Source organism: Ochotona curzoniae, unplaced genomic scaffold (genome assembly GCF_017591425.1).
Source record: "Ochotona curzoniae isolate NIBS_2020 unplaced genomic scaffold, NIBS_Ocur_1.0 contig_4792, whole genome shotgun sequence".
NCBI classification, from domain to species: Eukaryota; Metazoa; Chordata; class Mammalia; order Lagomorpha; family Ochotonidae; genus Ochotona; species Ochotona curzoniae.
This window is the reverse complement of record NW_024466389.1, coordinates 2,274,782-2,292,581: the sequence shown is the minus strand read 5'-3', so window position 1 is coordinate 2,292,581 and position 17,800 is coordinate 2,274,782. Positions and strand designations below refer to the sequence as shown.

The 17,800-nt window shown below is 61.3% G+C and overlaps 1 protein-coding gene across 1 annotated transcript in view; it reads left to right on the top strand.

Annotated features, from left to right (window-relative positions):
- NPHP4 (nephrocystin 4) overlaps window positions 1–17,800 on the top strand; it is an 81,837-nt gene that overhangs the window by 57,758 nt on the left and 6,279 nt on the right. Inside the window, exons 16-19 of the mRNA XM_040987647.1 lie at window positions 7,817–7,977; window positions 10,375–10,555; window positions 14,814–14,956; window positions 16,483–16,671. Of these exons, the coding sequence (XP_040843581.1) occupies window positions 7,817–7,977; window positions 10,375–10,555; window positions 14,814–14,956; window positions 16,483–16,671 (674 nt within the window). The remainder of the gene's footprint in view (window positions 1–7,816; window positions 7,978–10,374; window positions 10,556–14,813; window positions 14,957–16,482; window positions 16,672–17,800) is intronic.

Below are 17,800 nucleotides of genomic sequence, written 5' to 3'. Positions count from 1 at the left end.
CACAGAGCCGCAGGGATGGGGGGCCGGCAGATGGCACAGCTGTGCTCCCACGGACCATGGAGAGTCAGGCTGGAGGTCATGGGTCCTCTTTCTGTCTGATGTCACTGCCTATGATAATGCAGTGGCGGGATTGCGATCAGCGTGGGGCCACCTCGCCTGGGTCGATTCTGACGTAGGCGGAAGGGAGGCTGGACAGAGAGCAGTCACCGTGTCCCAGGAAGCAGCTGCGCACGCCTGCGGCCTCTAGGCACAGCACTTCCCCCCACGTCCGGCTGGCTGGGGCACTCCTGCCTGCCAGGGTCATGGACCAGGAGGTGCCGGGCAAGGAGGTGCAGTCCTGGGAAGGACTCCCTTGGCATGGTGCCCCGGGCCTGGCCCTCTCCGCTGCTTTTAACCATTCCATTCGCAGTCAGCCTGGGCTAAGGTGTTGGCCTCCAGGGAGGAGATCGGGCTCCACCAGGGCTGTTTCCAGCCTTCATGGGGTGCTCTCTTCCCTGTGAAGGGACCTTCCTTCTCCCCTCCTCCAGGAACCTTGGTGGACGCTGTAGCTGATGGCCCCAGATGACGCTGCAGTGGCTCAGAATGGTGAGCCAGTGTCCGGGCACTCACTTCCTGCCCTGTTTTCTGTGCAGTGTGGTTCACCGGGGTAGATGGTGAGGCTTCACCACGGCCCTGAGAACATTCTGTCGGAGAGGTCAGCTGCTTTAGGGTTGCACCTGCTGTGGCATCAGCCCTTTCCCTAGGAGCACCCCCGGGGGAGATTAAAGCCTCCACACTGACCTCGTTGAAGCCCAAAGAACTGAAACTCGAAAATTAGATTTTTTTTTTTTTGTCATTTTGGAGTTAAAAATCAAAGTCCAAAATTCTTAAGTTATAGAGCAAACAGTGAAGGGAGTCGTGTTCCTCGCAGTTCCTTCGCAGGGGAGGCGCGGTGGCTGATGCCCGGCGTGGGGCAGGCCTGCCTTGTGAGCCGGGGGTCTCAGGGCGGGCTTTCTCGTGACCCTAGCCTGGGGGACACCCTCTCCTCATGTTGGAATGTCACAGGTGAACAGTGCGGCCTGTGACCCTCAAGTGGACGGTCCCATGGCTTTTACTTTGTCGGGGTTGGTCAGGTTTAAGGGACACCGAGCAGGTGGGAGCTGGAGTTGCCCCCGCCCGCTCTGCCCGACTTCCCCTGTTAAGAGCACCTGGCGCTGGTGTGACCCGGCTGTCGGAGCTGACGGGCCAGGAGGTGAAGATGGCTGTCAGGCTCCCTGCTGCCCACGGTCCAGGTTTGGCCAGCGTGTGGCGTCCTTGTCCCTGCCCTCAGCCTCCGCTCTGCTCTGCCTCTCCGCTGACCTTTTAGAAATTTTTAAAAATTTTATCCGTTTTGTTTGTCTTAGAATGCAGACGCACGCACGCACGGCGCACGCATGGCGAGTGAGCCGAGCGCCGCGTGGTTGGAATCCTGCAGAAGGCAGCCGTGTCCCATTGGCTTCCTTTCCCCAGCGGGGAGCCTGGCTGTCTCCGTGGCTGATCTGTGCACCAGAGGCAGGGCGTCGCGGCTGCGTCCAGCGCTTGGCGGGTGGGCAGGAAGCTGCCCGTCGTGTGCAGGCTTTGGAGTGGACCTTGATTTTCGGCTCGCTCGGGCAGGCCCCGCGGAATGACCTTGCCAGTGTCAGGTTTGGTTGACAGCGGCCGTGAGGGAGTGTTCTTGTCGCCCCACGTTCTTGCTGGTGCCGGGTGCAGTCGGGGCTTGGGGTGTGAGCCGGTCCCGGCCTGCTTGCCGGTGTCACCTCCTCGTGACCCACGGGATATGGAGTGACTGTCCCTCGTGTCGTTGTCCGTGGCGTGACCTCCACGCTGGTGTGTGTTGGATGCGGTGTTCGGCAGGTACGTGTGTGGCGAGCATTGCTTTTTTCCTTCTCATTGGCAGCCTGGTTTTTCCGTTCTTGGCAGAGCAGGTATTTGAGTGTTGACAAGGTCTATCCTGGCTGTTTCTCTGGTGGCCGTGCTTGGCCCAAGGCTCGGGCTTGTATTCTGTCCAGTAACTGAAGCTCCTCCTCGCCCGCCTCCTCGGACCTTCCTGTTAGCGAGCACCCTCGGGGCGGGCAGGTCATGGGTCCCTGCCACCCAAGCGGGAGGCCCCGGCTGAGTTCCCGGCTCCTGGCCTGGCCCCGTCTGGAGAGTCAATGGGACGTCTCTGTGTCTCCTCTCTAAGAAACAAAACAAGACAAAACAGAAACCAGACACTTAAAAAGGAATAGTGATAAGGGATTTACTAGAAGCCTGGGGAGCTAAGGACCTCACTGCCAGGGTGGGGCCGCAGGCTGTGGACAGGAAAGGCAGGTGTAAGCGACGGGCGAGAAGCCTTCTGTCTCCCCAAAGCCCCAGAGCTGTCTTCTACAAGCTGTGTGTGGAGTTAGCCTGACCTCATTCTGAGTTAACGGGGCGTGCAGGACCCCACACCAACACGGCCCTGATCCCAGCCCTGATCCCAGCTCTCCTCCTTCTGAGTTAACGGGCATGCAGGACCCCACACCAACAACGGCCCTGATCCCAGCCCTGATCCCAGCTCTCTTCCTTCTGAGTTAACGGACATGCAGGACCCCACACCAACACGGCCCTGATCCCAGCTCTCCATCGTTACCCCGAGTCCAGTGATGTCATTCTACACTGCCGAGATCCCAGCATCTCTGTCCCCCATTGAGCCTGAATACCCCGGCATCTGCCTGGGGGTGGCTCGAGTCCCCCCATCCCTGGCCCTGCCTCACCTGGGAGTGGTGGTGCTGTTGGGGTCTGGACAGAGCCCCTGCCTGCTGCTGCTGCTGCTGCGGGAGCCAAACCTGCCTGGCCCTGAACTTTCCAAACTGACACTTAAGGCTGTTCCTGGTGGTCCTGGGGCCTTGGGCCTGGGGCAGCCACACCCCATGGGCCTGGGATAGCACCCCTGTGGGCCTGGGGCAGCACCCCTGTGGGCCTGGGGCAGCATCCTCCCTGTGGGCCTGGGATAGCACCCCATGGGCCTAGGATAGCATCCCTATGGGCCTGGGGCAGCCACACCCCATGGGCCTAGGATAGTACCCCTGTGGGCCTGGGGCAGCACCCCGTGGGCCTGGGGCAGCACCCCTGTGGGCCTGGGGCAGCACCCCGTGGGCCTGGGGCAGCACCCCTGTGGGCCTGGGGCAGCATCCTCCCTGCTCCACTCTGGTGGCCTTTCTCTGGTGTGTGGTGCTCAGTGTTGTGAGCAGCATTTCTTCTTGTCACCTCGAGTGTTTTCAGGAGTGGGGTGAAACTCCACATTAGTTCACTTGCTGCTGTCCCCACTGTTTCCAGAAGGTTCCACTGGATGGTGGCGGTTTGGTGGGCTTGCTCCAATCCTCATCCTCCCGACTGCACACAGCGTCTGCTTTCTGCTTCCTTTGCTCCTGGCCTGGGCTCGCGTTCCAGCGGCTCCTGTAGGGCGGGTTTGTCTTGTGTGTCCGTGGAGGGCTGAGAGCAGCCGGAGGACAGAGCCTGTGGCTCTCCTCCCCCAGCCCTGCCTGGTCCGGCAGCATCTAGCCCTCTGAGCCGGGCAGGGCTGCCTGCCTCCTCTTGGGCATCTCCTCTGACACGTTCTCCCACGTGTCCCACCTGTGAACTGGAGCTGGTGGTTGGCAGGGTGCCGGCTTCGCCCTCTGCCCTCTCACCTCCACATTGTTGGTGCCCGGCTGCAGAACTGGCGCTCTTGCCCTGTGGGCTTGGAGCATGAGTCTCTTAAGCAGCTGCACTTACACGGGCGCCTTCGGAATGGTCACAGAATATCGGAGTTCAAGCTCTGATTTCATTTTTTTAAATATTGATTTGAAAGGCAGTCAGAAAGGGAGGTCTCCATCACTGGTTCAAACGCCAAATGGCTCCGTGAGCCAGGGCTGTGCCAGGCTGTGCCAGGGGTCCAGCCGGGTCTCCCATGTGGGCACAGGGCTCCCTCTGTGAGCCAGGGCTGTGCCAGGCTGCAGCCAGGGGTCCACCCGGGTCTCCCATGTGGGCACAGGGCTCCCCTCCATGAGCCAGGGCTATGCCAGGCTGCAGCCAGGGGTTCCAGCTGGGTCTCCCATGTGGGCACAGGGCTCCCACCATGAGCCAGGGCTGTGTCAGGCTGCAGCCAGGGGTTCCAGCCGGGTCTCCCATGTGGGCACAGGCTCCCCTCCATGAGCCAGGGCTGTGCCAGGCTGCAGCCAGGGGTTCCAGCTGGGTCTCTCATGTGGGCACAGGGCTCCCCTCCATGAGCCAGGGCTGTGTCAGGCTGCAGCCAGGGGTCCACTCGGGTCTCCCATGTGGGCACAGGGCTCCATGCACATCTTCCATGGTTTTCTCCAGGTATAGTAGCAGGGAGCTGGATGGGAAGGTGGGTAGCCAGGACATGAGCCGGCACCCATATGGGATGCTGGTGTTCCAGGTGGTAGCTTTACCCGCCCCCCCTTAAGAAATGTGTCTATAATATTCAAAACTATCATCTTTCCTTGATTACTTCTTTATGTTTTACTGATTCATATAAGTTGTTTGTGAATTCATTTTTGTAATTTTTTTTTAATTAAAAAAACATATTTATTTGAAAGGCAGGGTTACAGAGAAAGAAGGAGAGACCTTTTATCTGCTGATTCATTGCCCAAATTGCTGCAGTGGCTGGAGCCGAGCCATTCTGCAGCCTGGAGCCAGGTGCTTCTTCCGGCTCTCCCACGTGGGTTTAGGGGCCCAAGGACGTGAGCCGTCCTTCACTGTTCTCCTGGGCACTTATCAGGAAGCTGAATTAGAAGTGGAGCAGCTGGGACTTGACCTGAGGTCGCTGCAGGCGGAGGCTTAGCTGGCTATACCACGGAGCCCATTCCTGTAAAAGGATTTTTTTCAGTAGTGATTTCCAGTTTATTGTGCTGTGATCAGAGACTGTTGTTTGTCGTGCTCCCACCTGTGGAGGTTGTCTGGGTGTTCTTGGCAGCCTGGTTAGCCGCCAGTTTTTGCACTGCTCCGCTGCTGGAGCCCAGGGCGAGGTGTTTTACCCCCTTGGTCTCACCGACCGCCGTCCAGGCCCGACTGCCAGCCGCTCACTGCTGTGCCTTCGAGCGCCGCTTGGGTCACCTCTGTCACCGCTTCTCATGTCCCAGACATCGCCTTGTCAGTGGTTGCGAGGCCTCCACAGCTGCTCTGCTCCCATCCAGCGGCGTGGGTGTGAGGCTGACAGTGTCTGTGTCCTCCGAGGATGTGGTGGGTGCCTGTGGGGCACAGGAGGTGTGGGAGTCTTGAGGGGGTTGTGGGGGTGGAGCAGCGAGTGGGAGAGGCCGCCCAGGTGGGAACTGGGAGTGTGGGCTGGGTGGGGAAGCAGCCAGGATGGCAGTGTTCAAGGGCCTTCCCCTCCAGTGCCTGCTCGACCCTCAGGGGTCAACGCCACACAGACTCCCAAGTGGGGTGGAGGGGCCACTGCGGGACACAGACCACAGGGAGCCTGGCCCTCTGGGGTGGCCGTGGAGGGGCCGCTGTGTCAGCCCCACGGCAGGGAGCCTGGCCCTCTGGGGTGGCCGTGGAGGGGCCGCTGTGTCAGCCCCACGGCAGGGAGCCTGGCCCTCTGGGGTGGCCGTGGAGGGGCCGCTGTGTCAGCCCCACGGCAGGGAGCCTGGCCCTCTGGGGTGGCCATGGAGGGGCTGCTGTGTCAGCCCCATGGGGCAGGAGGGAGGGGATGGTCTGCGCCTGTAATGGGAGGAATTGGGGTCCAGACTGCCCACAGTGGGTGGCAGGCCTGGTGCTCAGTGCACCCTTGGCTCTGGGCGTGGTGTCTGGCTTCCCCCAGGACCTTGGGGCATGGGCACTGATGCCATCTGACTTGCTCTCCCACCTTGCCCTATGCAGGGCCTGGTGTGTGGGGATCCACCACGGCCTGTGGAGTGAATCAGTATGATAGCAGAGGGACCTGTTGGCCGTGGGATGTGGGGTTGGAGTGCCAGTGCCAACCCAGGCGGGTGCTTGGGGCAGCTGGGCTGGACTCCCCGTGGTCTGTGGCAGAGGAGTGGCCACTGTGCGGTGAGGGTCTCATTGCTCTTCCAGGCCAGGCCCAGAGCCGGGGGTGATGTCCTGTGGTCACCGCTGAGGCCATGCTGGGGTGTGTCTGCTTTGAGGACTGTTTGCTCCTAGCTCGGCCTTGCTCTCTGTCCCTGTAGTAACTGTGCCCCTGTGAGAGGCCGGCGCGGGGCCTCCCTCAGCTCCCCTGGAGCCCACGCTGGGGCCCTGCCAAGCCCCGAGGAGCCCCAGGTCTCAGACTGTGACCCCAGTCACAGCCCATGCTCACTGCTCCGCTGAGGGCCCTGGCCCCACTCTGAGGACAACAGATGGGCCGCTGGACTGGGGTTCGCCAGGGGACTGCAGAGGCTGGAGGTCCTAGAGGTGGTGGGCTGCAGCTCCCTGGAGCCAGCGTGGTGAACACGGCTGCCCCTCCTGCAGGACCCGGGGCTGTGTCCCCTGCAGCTACATGGCTGAGCAGGGGTACTCAGAGCCAGACCCCCAGATCCTGAGCTAAGTCCTGGACCAGCGCCTCACTCAGGGCTGTAGTTGGAGGCACGCATGTGTGTGTGTGATCTGTATGCTGCCCGTGTGTGCACGCTGTGAGTGTGTGGTCTGTCTGCCCATGTGTGTATGCGTGTGTATATGTGTGTGCATGCTCTGAGTGTGTGGTCTATCTGCCCGCGTGTGTGTGTGTGTGTGTGTGTGCTATGAGTGGGTCTGTCTGCCTGTGTGTGTATGCGTGTGTATATGTGTGTGCGTGCTCTGAGTGTGTGGTCTGTGTGCCCGTGTGTGTGTGTGTGTGTGTGTGTGTGTGTGTGTGTGTGTATGCTATGAGTGGGTCTGTCTGCCTGTGTGTGTATGCGTGTGTATATGTGTGTGTGTGCTCTGAGTGTGTGGTCTGTCTGCCCGTGTGTGTGTGTGTGTGTGTGTGTGGTCTGTGTGCCCGTGTGTGTGTGTGTGTGTGTGTGTGTGTGTGTGTGTATGCTATGAGTGGGTCTGTCTGCCTGTGTGTGTATGCGTGTGTATATGTGTGTGCGTGCTCTGAGTGTGTGGTCTGTCTGCCCGTGTGTGTGTGTGTGTGTGTATGTATGCTATGAGTGGGTCTGTCTGCCCGTGTGTGTGTGTGTGTGTGTATATATGTGTGTGCATGCTCTGAGTGTGTGGTCTGTCTGCCCGTGTGTGTGTGTGTGTGTGTGTGTGTGTGTGTGTGTGTGTGTGGTCTGTCTGCCCGTGTGTGTGTGTGTGTGTGTGGTCTGTGTGCCCGTGTGTGTGAGTGTGTGTGTGGTCTGTGTGCCCGTGTGTGTGTGTGTGTGTGTGTGTGTGTGTGTGTGTGTGTGTGTGTATGCTATGAGTGGGTCTGTCTGCCCGTGTGTGTGTGTGTGTGTGTGTGTGTGTGTGTGTGTATGTGTGTGCATGCTCTGAGTGTGTGGTCTGTCTGCCCATGTGTGTGTGCCCGCTCTTGGCAGCAGCAGTAGGCATGTTTGCCCCTTGAATCTGTGTCCAGAATCACACACTCCCTGGTGAGCCTGGCTGGGCGGTCGCTGCCATTCGTCACAGACTGTGTGACAAGGACTTGGTGACAGCCATAAATCTTAGTCTGGGAGGAGCTTTTTGCTCGTCCAGGGGGAGGAAATGTGGTCTTGCGGACACGACTCTGCGCTTTGTTAATTTGAATGCTTTTGATGAATGTGTTTATTAACAGTGGCCATGACGGAAACAAAAATTAGTAACCATGGCCAGAGCAGGAATCTCCTCTGACTGCAAAGATGACAAATGACTCCCATTACTGTGGGGCTGCTTCTCGCAGGGGCTCCGGGCTTGCAGCTGAAGTTCACGGTGGACCCTGACTTCCTAAAGCCCGGCGAGCAGTGCTGCTTCGTGCGTTACCTGGCCGCGCAGGCCCTGCAGCTGGACGTGTGGGACGGCGACTCCCTGCTGCTCCTCGGCTCTGCTGGCATCCCCCTGCAGGTAGGCACTCCCCTGGGCCTGGGTGAGCTGGCCCCTCCTTGGCAGGGCCACCACACTGCCCCCCTGTCCCGTGGCTCAGCACAGCCCGGGCGCTGCTCGCCGGGTGCAGGTTCTATGACGCCAGGTGTCTGCCTGTGAACTCCTGGGTTCCCACCTGGCTGGCAGGATCTCCTGCACACTGACCCCTGGGTGGTGCTGCCCACAGCCCCTCTGAAGTGGTGATGTGGGCTCCCTGGGCAGGGGCCAGGCCCACCCTGGGCATCCTGCCAAGGCTGGGCAGTGCAATGGTGTCGGGTGCTGTCAGCCAGCTGTGAAGTATGCTTCTCAAGTCTGGCAGGAGTTAGCATCTCTCTCTCTCTCTCTCTCTCTCTCGGATGATGCTTTGTTGTCATCCTCCTACACCAAGGCCCAGGCCCCTCTGCTGGTCCTCTCTGCCCTGGGTTGCTCCCCAGGCCCTCTGGGGTGTGTGGTGGGAACCCAGAGGGGCTGTGTGGAGCAACAGCTGAGAATTTTCCTGCCACCTCTGGGGTGGTGGAGAGGGCAGGCTCACTCATTGCAGCTCTTAGATCTCTGCCTCTTGCCCTGTTCTGTGTGCAGGTGGGGAGTGCTGACTGCTGCCCTTCCCCCGGGGGGGTGCCTGCTCCCTCCTGAGGGGCTCAGCGGCCCCCAGCTGCCCTAGGTTGGGAGGTGCTGGTACATGTGGGGCCTCAGGCCAGCGAGCAGGATTTGGCTCCCTTCTGAGTCCTCAGCCTGGTGCTCTGGGTCCCCTGGGGTCACGCTGGCCACTGCTGATGTGTCTCCATCTCAAGCCTCTGATGTCCCAGGGGAGGGGCCGGTGTCATCACTGCTCAGTCTCCTGCACTGGCCCGAGTGCCAGCCTCTGCTGCATGGTGGCAAGAGAGGGGAGGGAGGGCTGGAGAGGAGGGAGTGGGGAGGGGTGCGGGAAAGAGGGAGAGAGGGCGAAGGAGGGCAGGGCGGGAGGGAAGGAAGAAAGGGGAAGAGGAAAGGAGAGAGAGAGAGGGAAGGAGAGAGGGAAGGAGGAGAGGGAGGGCTGGAGGGAAGGGGCCCGAGGAGCAGGCAGCCTGTTTTATCCCAGCGCCCGCCCCACGCGTGGCTGGGCCCTGCGCCCCTCTGCCGTGACTCCTGGGCTGACAGGAGCGGCTCTGTGTCCCATCGCCAAGGGCCCCTTAGACAGATGTTGTGCTATCTGTCAGCACGAACTTGGGCACACTGAACTGGTTTTTAAAAGTTTGATGAAGTGTGGAACTTCCATCGAAAATGTGGGGGACTGCAGCAGTGGGGGGCAAATTGCAGAGCACAGGGCACCATGCACCTGCCCTTCCCTGTGGATGGGCGCCCGATGGCCTTCTCGCTGTTGTCACACCTGCAGCCACCTCCTCACTGCTCCCCTGAGGACAGTGTGGTTGTGTGGCGTGTCACATGTCACATGCTCCTTGGCTTCCTGTAGCTGATCATGGCACCCAGGCTTGCATGGATGATGGCCAGAGCCAGGGCTGTGACCCAGCTCTGCCCCTGCAGTGTGTTCTTGTCTCCGGTGTCACCCCAGGTGACGGTGCCCACAGGGGACGTGGTGTGGCTGTGCCAGCTTCAGGCAAGCAGAGTTGGGGGTGGCCTGGCCCGGAGAAGCACCTGCCCCTTGCCAGCTTGCTGGGGCCTTAGCTCTCAGCTGTCACAGCACAGGGTGCTTGCATCTGTAGCTTCCCCTTGGTAGGATGCCCTCCTCACTTGTATTGGGGTGCGGCTCCTGCACGCTGGAGGCTGTCCTCACATGTGTTGGGGCGCAGCTCCTGCACGCTGGAGGCTGTCCTCACGCGTCCTGGGGCTGGGGTGCAGCCCCTGCGTGCTGGACTGAATGAGCAGTGACTTGGGTGGTTCTGCCCAGCCGCCACCTGCATGGAGACCCTGGGCTCTGGCTTGAGCCTGGTGCTCCCAGTGGGCCCTCACGCCCTGCGGCCCTCTTGTGACCCCTGGGCCCCTGCCTTGGCCACACTGCAGCCTGCTGCCGCCTGGCCCCATGGGCTCAGCTGCATCCAGGCCTGCCTGCCCAGCTCTGGCTGCCCACAGGCTGTCACTGGCCTGGAACCAGTACTGCATGTCCCAGACACGGGCTCTACTGGCACTGCTCGTGCTGCTCCCTCACCCTCCCTCCCGCCTGTCCCTCTGCCCGAGGGTGGTGCCCGGCCACCCTGGACACAGCGATGGGTATCTGCTAAGGAGCAGGTGGCCTCTGCTGCATCTCTCCTCCCCCGTGGTCCCAGGCCAGGACTCTTCCGGTTCCTGTCCTCCTTGGAGGCCGGGGAGCAGGTCCGCCCACGGCCCCCACGGACACACACTGTGGTCCCATTCAGGAGCTCAGCTCACATCTGTGCCCTGCAGCATCTCCTGCGCCAGGGGCGGCCAGCTGTGCAAGTGTCTCACGAGCTCGAGATTGTGGCAACCGAGTATGAACAGGACGCCATGGTGGTGAGCGGCGACGTGGCTGGCCTTGGCTATGTGAGGCCCATCGGCGTGCACACGGTGGTGAAGGGCCGGCTGCACCTGACCTTGGCCAACGTGGGTAAGCGTCCCCCTGGCTTTGTCCAGCTGTGTACTGGTTCTCTGGTGACTGCTGGAGTGTGGGATGCCTGGGGCAGCAGGCTTTTGGAAGCCGTTGAGAATCTGCGACTTGGGCAAGGGCAGCCTCTGCCAGTCCTGCCGCCAGTTGTGGGTGGTCCTGTTCCAACAGGAGCTGGGGCTTATCAGTCACCCCGGGCCTGCCCACCTCTTGGGTCTTGGTGCAGCCCATGGGACCTCTGGGACAGTCCTCCAGTGAAGTGACCGGGCCCCGAGAGAGGTTTTCATTTGGAGCATGACTCACAGTACTTGCCCCCTCATACAGGGCAGAAGATGGGGTGTTCCTGAACCTCCATCCAGCTCAGAATTGGGGGAAACGCGTCTGCTTGGAGCCAGCACCTGCCTCATGCCAAGTGCTGTCCTCAGAGGCTGCGTGAGGCTGGAGTTTGCTCCGCCACCTGCCAGGCCCAGCTGTTGGGGTTGGGAGCGTGGGGGCGGCTGGTGAGGTCAGGGAGTGGGGGTGCAGCTGATGGGGTGTGGAATGGCTCATGATGGTGCCCTAGGCTTTGACCAAGTACTCTGATGGGGCAGCTGAGCTGGTGGGCACAGCTGGTGGGCACAAGGATGGGAGATGCAAGGGTGGAGCCCCCCCATGCCCACTGCAGGTCGGAGTCAGTGTAAATCCCTGTAGGCTCAGTGTCAAGTCCTTCCTCGGGGATCCTCAGGCCAGCTTGGGCTCTTTCTGAACAGAGGTAAAAGCACAGGGAATAAACTGGAGAGTTCTGTAGCCGTGTCTGTGAGGAGGAGACTCAGCCCTCCTTGTCATTCTGTCGGGGAATTTTCCGTTCCTCAATACCCCAGAGCCCCTGGGCCACATGTGCCCCGTGCTGACAGCAGTGGCATGGAGCTGGCAGCGGGTGGTGCACAGCTCATTAGGGCTGGCTGGCGGCTCCCGCCTGCTTGTTTACAGATGTAAGAGCTGGAGGCAGCCGGGGGACAGACAGCGTGGAGCCAGCTGAACTCGAGTCGGTTCCAGGGGCAACGCGCCCGTGTGAGCAGCAGGCGCTGCTCACGAGCCCACGCGGCTGCCTTGGAGGCGGCGGTCGCCTCCTTGGAAGAGTTGGGGCTCTGTGTCACCTCCAGCTGTCATCGCTGTACTCTGCCTGCAGGAGAGCGCTGGCTCATTGCAAAGTCCCTCTAAGACCCCCGACTTGGGAGGCTCCACCGCATGGGCGTGATGGGAAACTTACCCCAGGACAAAGCCACACCCTGCAACCGTGCCCTGCAGCCCTCAGGAACAGTGCTTTGATGTTTAATTCTCTGCGAAACCTGCCTGCAGATTTGACTCTGGCTGTGGAAGCGACAGGCAGGATGGGGTCCCGTCTGTGCCGCCACCCCACCCCTGCTCCTGCTCTGGTTTGAGATCAAGCAAGGAAACAAGTGCAGGAAGAACCAGGCAGGGCTTGAGGCTGTGCTGTGGCTGCCAGGTCGCTGGGTGCCTGCCTGCCCCCTTGCAGGGACCTCTATGGGCAGGCAACCCCAGGGCCCCAGCAAGAAGACACGGCCAACTGCCCACCTTGAGGTTCCAGAGGAGCTGGTGGTGTGGCACTGCTGGGGCCCTGCCTAGCGGGAGGCGCCTTGTGCCAGCCTCAGGGCCGTCAGTGGCTTTCCCTGCCGGGGAGAGATTTCTGCGCCCGCAGCAAATGGCTTGGTTGCCTGCGGAACGCTCTGCCTCACCAGCTAAGATGGCAAGCTGGGCCCTGGTGAGACCCTGTGACTGCGCCAGCTGTCCCCTCCTGAGTCAGATGCAAATGGAACCCCAGCTGATACTGGCAGGTCAGTGTCAGGTCAGGCACACCATGGATAAACACCGCAGGAGGGAATGGCTGTGAGGCCCAGCGCCACCCTGTCCGGAGGTGACCCTGTGAGCCCACGTGGCCCCTGTCCGGGGGAGTGATGGCTGCCCGCCCTGCGAACCCTCGTAACAGTGTCCCGCTCCCTGTGTCCCACTGGGTGACACAAGCGACCGAGTGTGAAATAGCCACATTCCAGTCTGATGGAGGTGACCCGCCTGCCCATCTGTGACCCAGGGGACTGCGGGCTGTCAGATGTAGGTGCTTACAAAGGTTCTGGGTTTCCCCTGGAGTGGGGAGGTATTCTGTGCCCATCTGCCAGCTGTTACCAGCTGTACCCAGGGGATGATGGAGCGTTTGCCAAGTCCTGGGACCACAACTGGGAACTGCTGCCTGCTGTCTCCCCACGTGATGAATTCACATGGAGAGATGTGCAGACCGCATGGCGCTGGCGGGCAGATCCCAGATGGTGTGTCACTCCTATTCCTGCCAGGACCAAAGACCTGAGCCACCAAGGCCTGGAGTTGCGACTCTGCCTGGACACTGGGGAGGCTGCCCTCCGGCCTGCCCCCTCCCTCTGTCACTGCCTGTGCTGCCCCTCTGCTCGCTGTCCTTCTTTGAGGCACAGCCTGGCTCTCACTGTGCCTTTGCCCTCCCTCCTGGCGCAGTAGAAGCAGCTGACGCACGTGAGTCTGTTCTAAGACTTGAAGGGGTACGGACCCCACAGTTGCCACCTGAGGGGTGAAGGCAGTGGCCCTGGGGTAGCCAGTGTCGGTGGGTCCTGCTGAGGTGGGGAAAGACCACTCAGCAGCCACGTCAGAAGGCCCGATGGAAAGGGGCAGAAGTGAGGTGAGGACGGGCGGGAAGACACAGCAGAGGCAAGGCAGGAGTGAGGGCACAGGATGAGCTGGGCCCTGCACCTGCATGGGCCTGTGGGCCTGGAGGTGGCCGTCCAGCTGCAGTCCCCTCGGGGCATGACACCAGCCTTCCAGCAGATGGAGACGCCAGCAGTCTTCAGGTTCTGAGTTCCTGGAGCAGCTTTATCCTGGCAGTGCGGCCGGCCTTCCGTGTGTCAGGCTGCCTCTGTCGGCTGAGACCGCGGACAGCCCTTTCCGCTCCCCACCACTGGCCTTTTCAGGGCTAAGGGGGCCCCGGCTGCAGTTCAGCATCTGGTTGCTGACCTTGGGTGCAGGGGCACACCTTGTTGGAGCAGCTTGGGGTCCTCCCAGCCCCCTTGGAAGGACAGCCGCCTTTGTCCACACTTAGTTTAGAGCCATTCTGGGGACAAGACAAAAGCCTTTCTTGACACTAGGAGGCCCTGGGCCAGGCTGGCATGTGTGGGATGTTCCTCGCACTGAGCTGCTGAAAGCCATGGCTCCTGGTGGGCAGAGGAGGAAGAGCCCAGAGCAGCTGGCAGACCTGGGGAAGGCTGGCCAAGCCCCTCCCTCTCGAGCTGGAGCAGGGCAGGAGAGAGGCACAGAGGTGGATCAGCTTCTCACCACTTCTGGGGAGAGTGGCTGTCGTGTGGGCATGTGTGTGGGAACATGGCTTCACCAGTGTTTGCTATGAGCCCAATCTCATGGGGGTGGGTGGCCTGCTGTGGGCAGGCCCTGCTTCCCAAGGGACTCTCCTGTGTTTGCATGTCCACAGGCTGTTGTCCCAGACACTTGAGTCAGAACAGCTTGGAGGGAGACTGCAGCAGGTGCCAGTGCTGTCAGGGCTCCAGGCGTGCAGGTGGCTGTGTACGCACAGGTGCATGGAGGCTTTCCTGGAACCTCGAACTCCAGCGAAAGGCCAGCTTTGAGTGCACAGAACCTTGGACGGGTCAGGGTCCCTGAGCGAGTGAACAGCCTCACACAGAATCATAGCAGCTCACGTGTGCTGAGATCCATCACAGGACACGGCAGGTCACGTGTGCTGGGATCCGTCACAGGACATGGCAGGTCATGTGTGTTGGGATCCATCACAGGACATGGCGGGTCATGTGTGCTGGGATCTGTCACAGGGACATGGCAGATCACGTATGCTGGGATCCGTCACAGGACACGGCAGCTCACGTGTGCTGGGATCTGTCACAGGGACACGGCAGATCACGTGTGCTGGGATCCGTCACAGGACATGGCGGGTCACGTGTGCTGGGATCCGTCACAGGACATGGCAGCTCACGTGTGCTGGGATCCGTCACAGGACACGCATGGCTCACAGGGAAGCGATGGCTGCAGAGCTCGCAGCAGGAGAGTGAAATTCCTGGCCTAAAAGGCTTCCGAGGAGAACGGCCTGCCTGCCCTTGCAGCAAGTTGCAGCAGAGCGGAGGCACCAGGATGGGATGTCCAGGGCTGCGGGGAGTCCGGCGGCGGCCGACCCTGGTTTGATGTTAACATTCTAACACTGGTAGTGTTTCTCCCTCAGGTCGTGCGTGTGAGCAGAGAGGGAGCAAACCCAGCACACTGCCACCGTCCAGGTCTCGGGTCATCTCCAATGACGGGACCGGCCGCTTCCCTGGGGGCAGCCTCCTCACGGGAGCAGGCCCAAGACGTGAGTGGATGGTGAGGGTCCCACGTGGGTGGGTCATGGAGGACGTGTGCAGGACAGGGCTGAGTGGGAGTTAAGGCGCAGTGTGTGTGTGTGCGTGGGTGCACATGTGCGTGTTCTTGGCATGTCCAGCGGCATGGTCTGACTGTGACTCTGTGGACCTGGGAGGCTGTCAGTTGCCCACGTTCCTTGCTCTTGGTGCCCCCCCGTTGGGCTTTTCACAGAGACAGAAGTTGCTGGGGCCCCTGGTTTCTGGCTAGCTGCTGTGGCAGGGAAGAGGAGGGAAGGTCAGCGGTCCAAGGCATTCTGAAAAACGAGTTTGAGCCTCCCCGTGTTGTCAGAGAAAAGCAAAAGTGAGCCGGAAAGGCAGACATGGTGGATGTGAAAATATCTGCACAGAGCTGAAGCCACAGATGACTTTCCAGCGCCATAGGACTTCCAGAAGCTGCCCTGGGTGCTGTGCTGTGTTCTCCAGGTGCTGTCCTGGGTGTTGTGTGCTCCAAGTGTGTTCCCAGGGTGGGTGCTGTGCTGTGTGTTCCAGGAGCTGCCCTGGGTGTTGTGCTGTGTGCACCAGGTGTGTTCCCAGGGTAGGTGCTGTGTGTTCCAGGAGCTGCCCTGGGTGCTGTGCTGTGTGGTCCAAGTGTGTTCCCAGGGTGGGTGCTGTGCTGTGTGTTCCAGGAGCTGCCCTGGGTGCTGTGCTGTGTGGTCCAAGTGTGTTCCTGGGGTGGGTGCTGTGTGTTGCAGGAGCTGCCCTGGGTGCTGTGTGGTCCAGGAGCTGCCCTGGGTGCTGTGCTGTGTGGTCCAGGTGTGTTCCCAGGGTGGGTGCTGTGCTGTGTGTTGCAGGAGCTGCCCTGGGTGCTGTGCTGTGTGGTCCAAGTGTGTTCCTGGGGTGGGTGCTGTGCTGTGTGGTCCAGGTGTGTTCCTGGGGTGGGTGCTGTGCTGTGTGTTCCAGGAGCTGCCCTGGGTGCTGTGCTGTGTGGTCCAAGTGTGTTCCTGTGGTGGGTGCTGTGTGATCCAGGAGCTGCCCTGGGTGCTGTGTGGTCCAGGAGCTGCCCTGGGGTGGGTCCTGTGATGGTTTTTGTTAATCTGGGATTCCTGAGCTGCGGTGGTGAGGTGGTGGCACCTTCAGCAGGTGGGCTGGTGGGAGATGTTCAAGTCCCTCCCCCATCCCAAGCTCCCAGTTCCTGAGCTGGACTTTGGCCTCGTGCCGCCCATGCTGGCTGATCATACACCCAGGATGAGAGTGCCTCAGAACTGGGGCTGCGTGCAGGGGGGCCTGCTGCAGGAACTATGTGGCCCGGGGTACCGGGAGAGGCTGTGGCTCCCCCGGAACAGCCCTGGGTCCGGTTAGAAACCCCCCGAGGGTTAGAGCTGCCTCAGCGTGGTGCTGAGGGAGGGGTTGCCACCGGCCTATCGGTTGACCTGCCGCTCTTCCCTGGGAGAGTGAGTCTGGGGACCACCTTGGGATGCTGGTGGGCATGGTCTCCCCGCAGGCCACCTAAGTCCTCTTCTGCCTGTCTTTTAAGCTGTGAAGAACGTGGTGCAGGCACAGAGGCTGGCTGAGGTGGACAGTGAGTTGGCCTCTATGCTGCTGACACATGCGAGGGCTGGCCAGGGGCCCCACAGCACCAGGCATGAGTCGGATGCCGTCCGCCGGCGCAAGCTGGAGAGGATGCGATCGGTGAGGCTGCAGGAGGGCGGAGGGGAGCATGGCAACCTCAGGACCAGCGCACTGGTAAGTGCCTGGGGTGGCCCTCCTGGACCCTGCCATCCCCCTACCTCCAATGTGGGATGTGAGCCATGGGTTTCTGGGGAATCTCCAAGTCAGGGCTGTCTGAGGAACCCCTGCCTCCTGGTGGACTTTGGGGGAACCCTCAGCCTGGGTTGTTCAGAAAGCCCCAGGCCAGTGTAAGGTTTGCTCAGGTTTGTGAACCAAAGTTGTGAATGCTGCAGCGTCCTGGGCTGTCAGTGGGTCTCATGCCACCTGCCCAGCCCTGTGTCTGGGTCTGGGGTCTGTGGGGACCCAGGGTGCAGGCATGCTGGCACCTGCTCCCGCCTGGCCTGTGACTCAGTCAACACCCAGGAGAGGAGCGTGGCCGACGGAGACCCCAGAGCCGCCTCTCTTTCCCACGCAGAGCTGTGTGCAGAGGTGGGCGGGGTCCTCAGGCCTGCAGAGAGCTGAGGAGGTGCCCAGCTTGGGTCGGACTGAGGCCAGGCCATGTCCCCTGCAGTGGGGAGAGTGGGGGCAGGCAGGAAGCAGCTACCCTCCCAGCCCCTAGGCGTATGCCGCTGTACCATTGCCTTTGACCATCAGATCCATAATGAGCTGGGGCATGGCCCTGGTTCCTGCATGGGACAGCTGGAGTAACAGGCCCAGGTGACCGTTGGTCTGAGAGGTCCGTGTGCCATACTGGGGATGCAGAGTAGCCTGGTCCTCAGCTAGGAGGGGGGTGAGAGCAGCACCCCAGCCCGCGCCGGCTGCTTGACCCCATGTGTGTCTGTCCCTGTCGTCAGGGCTCCCCTGCTCCAGGAGAGTTGATCCCGTGGCATGGGGAGCCCCACGTGTGTGAATCCTCACCCGTGTGCCCTGTGTGTGCCAGGGCCTGGGGAGGAGGCCTTGTCAGAAGCCTCACCCAGCATGTCCCTCCCATGAGTTGGCTGGTAGGTAGGGCCCAACCGCGTGCTGGGTGTGGCCAGGTCAACAGCATAGTGCTAAGGCTGTCATTCACTTTCCCTTGAACCCAGTACTGTCCCCAGAGCCTAGTTTGCTCTGGGCAGTGTTCCAGGGCAAAAAGGGCAGGGCCAAGCTGCCAGGGCTGGGGGAGAGTCAAGAGCGTGTCCACAGGGCACAGTCAGTGAGGCAG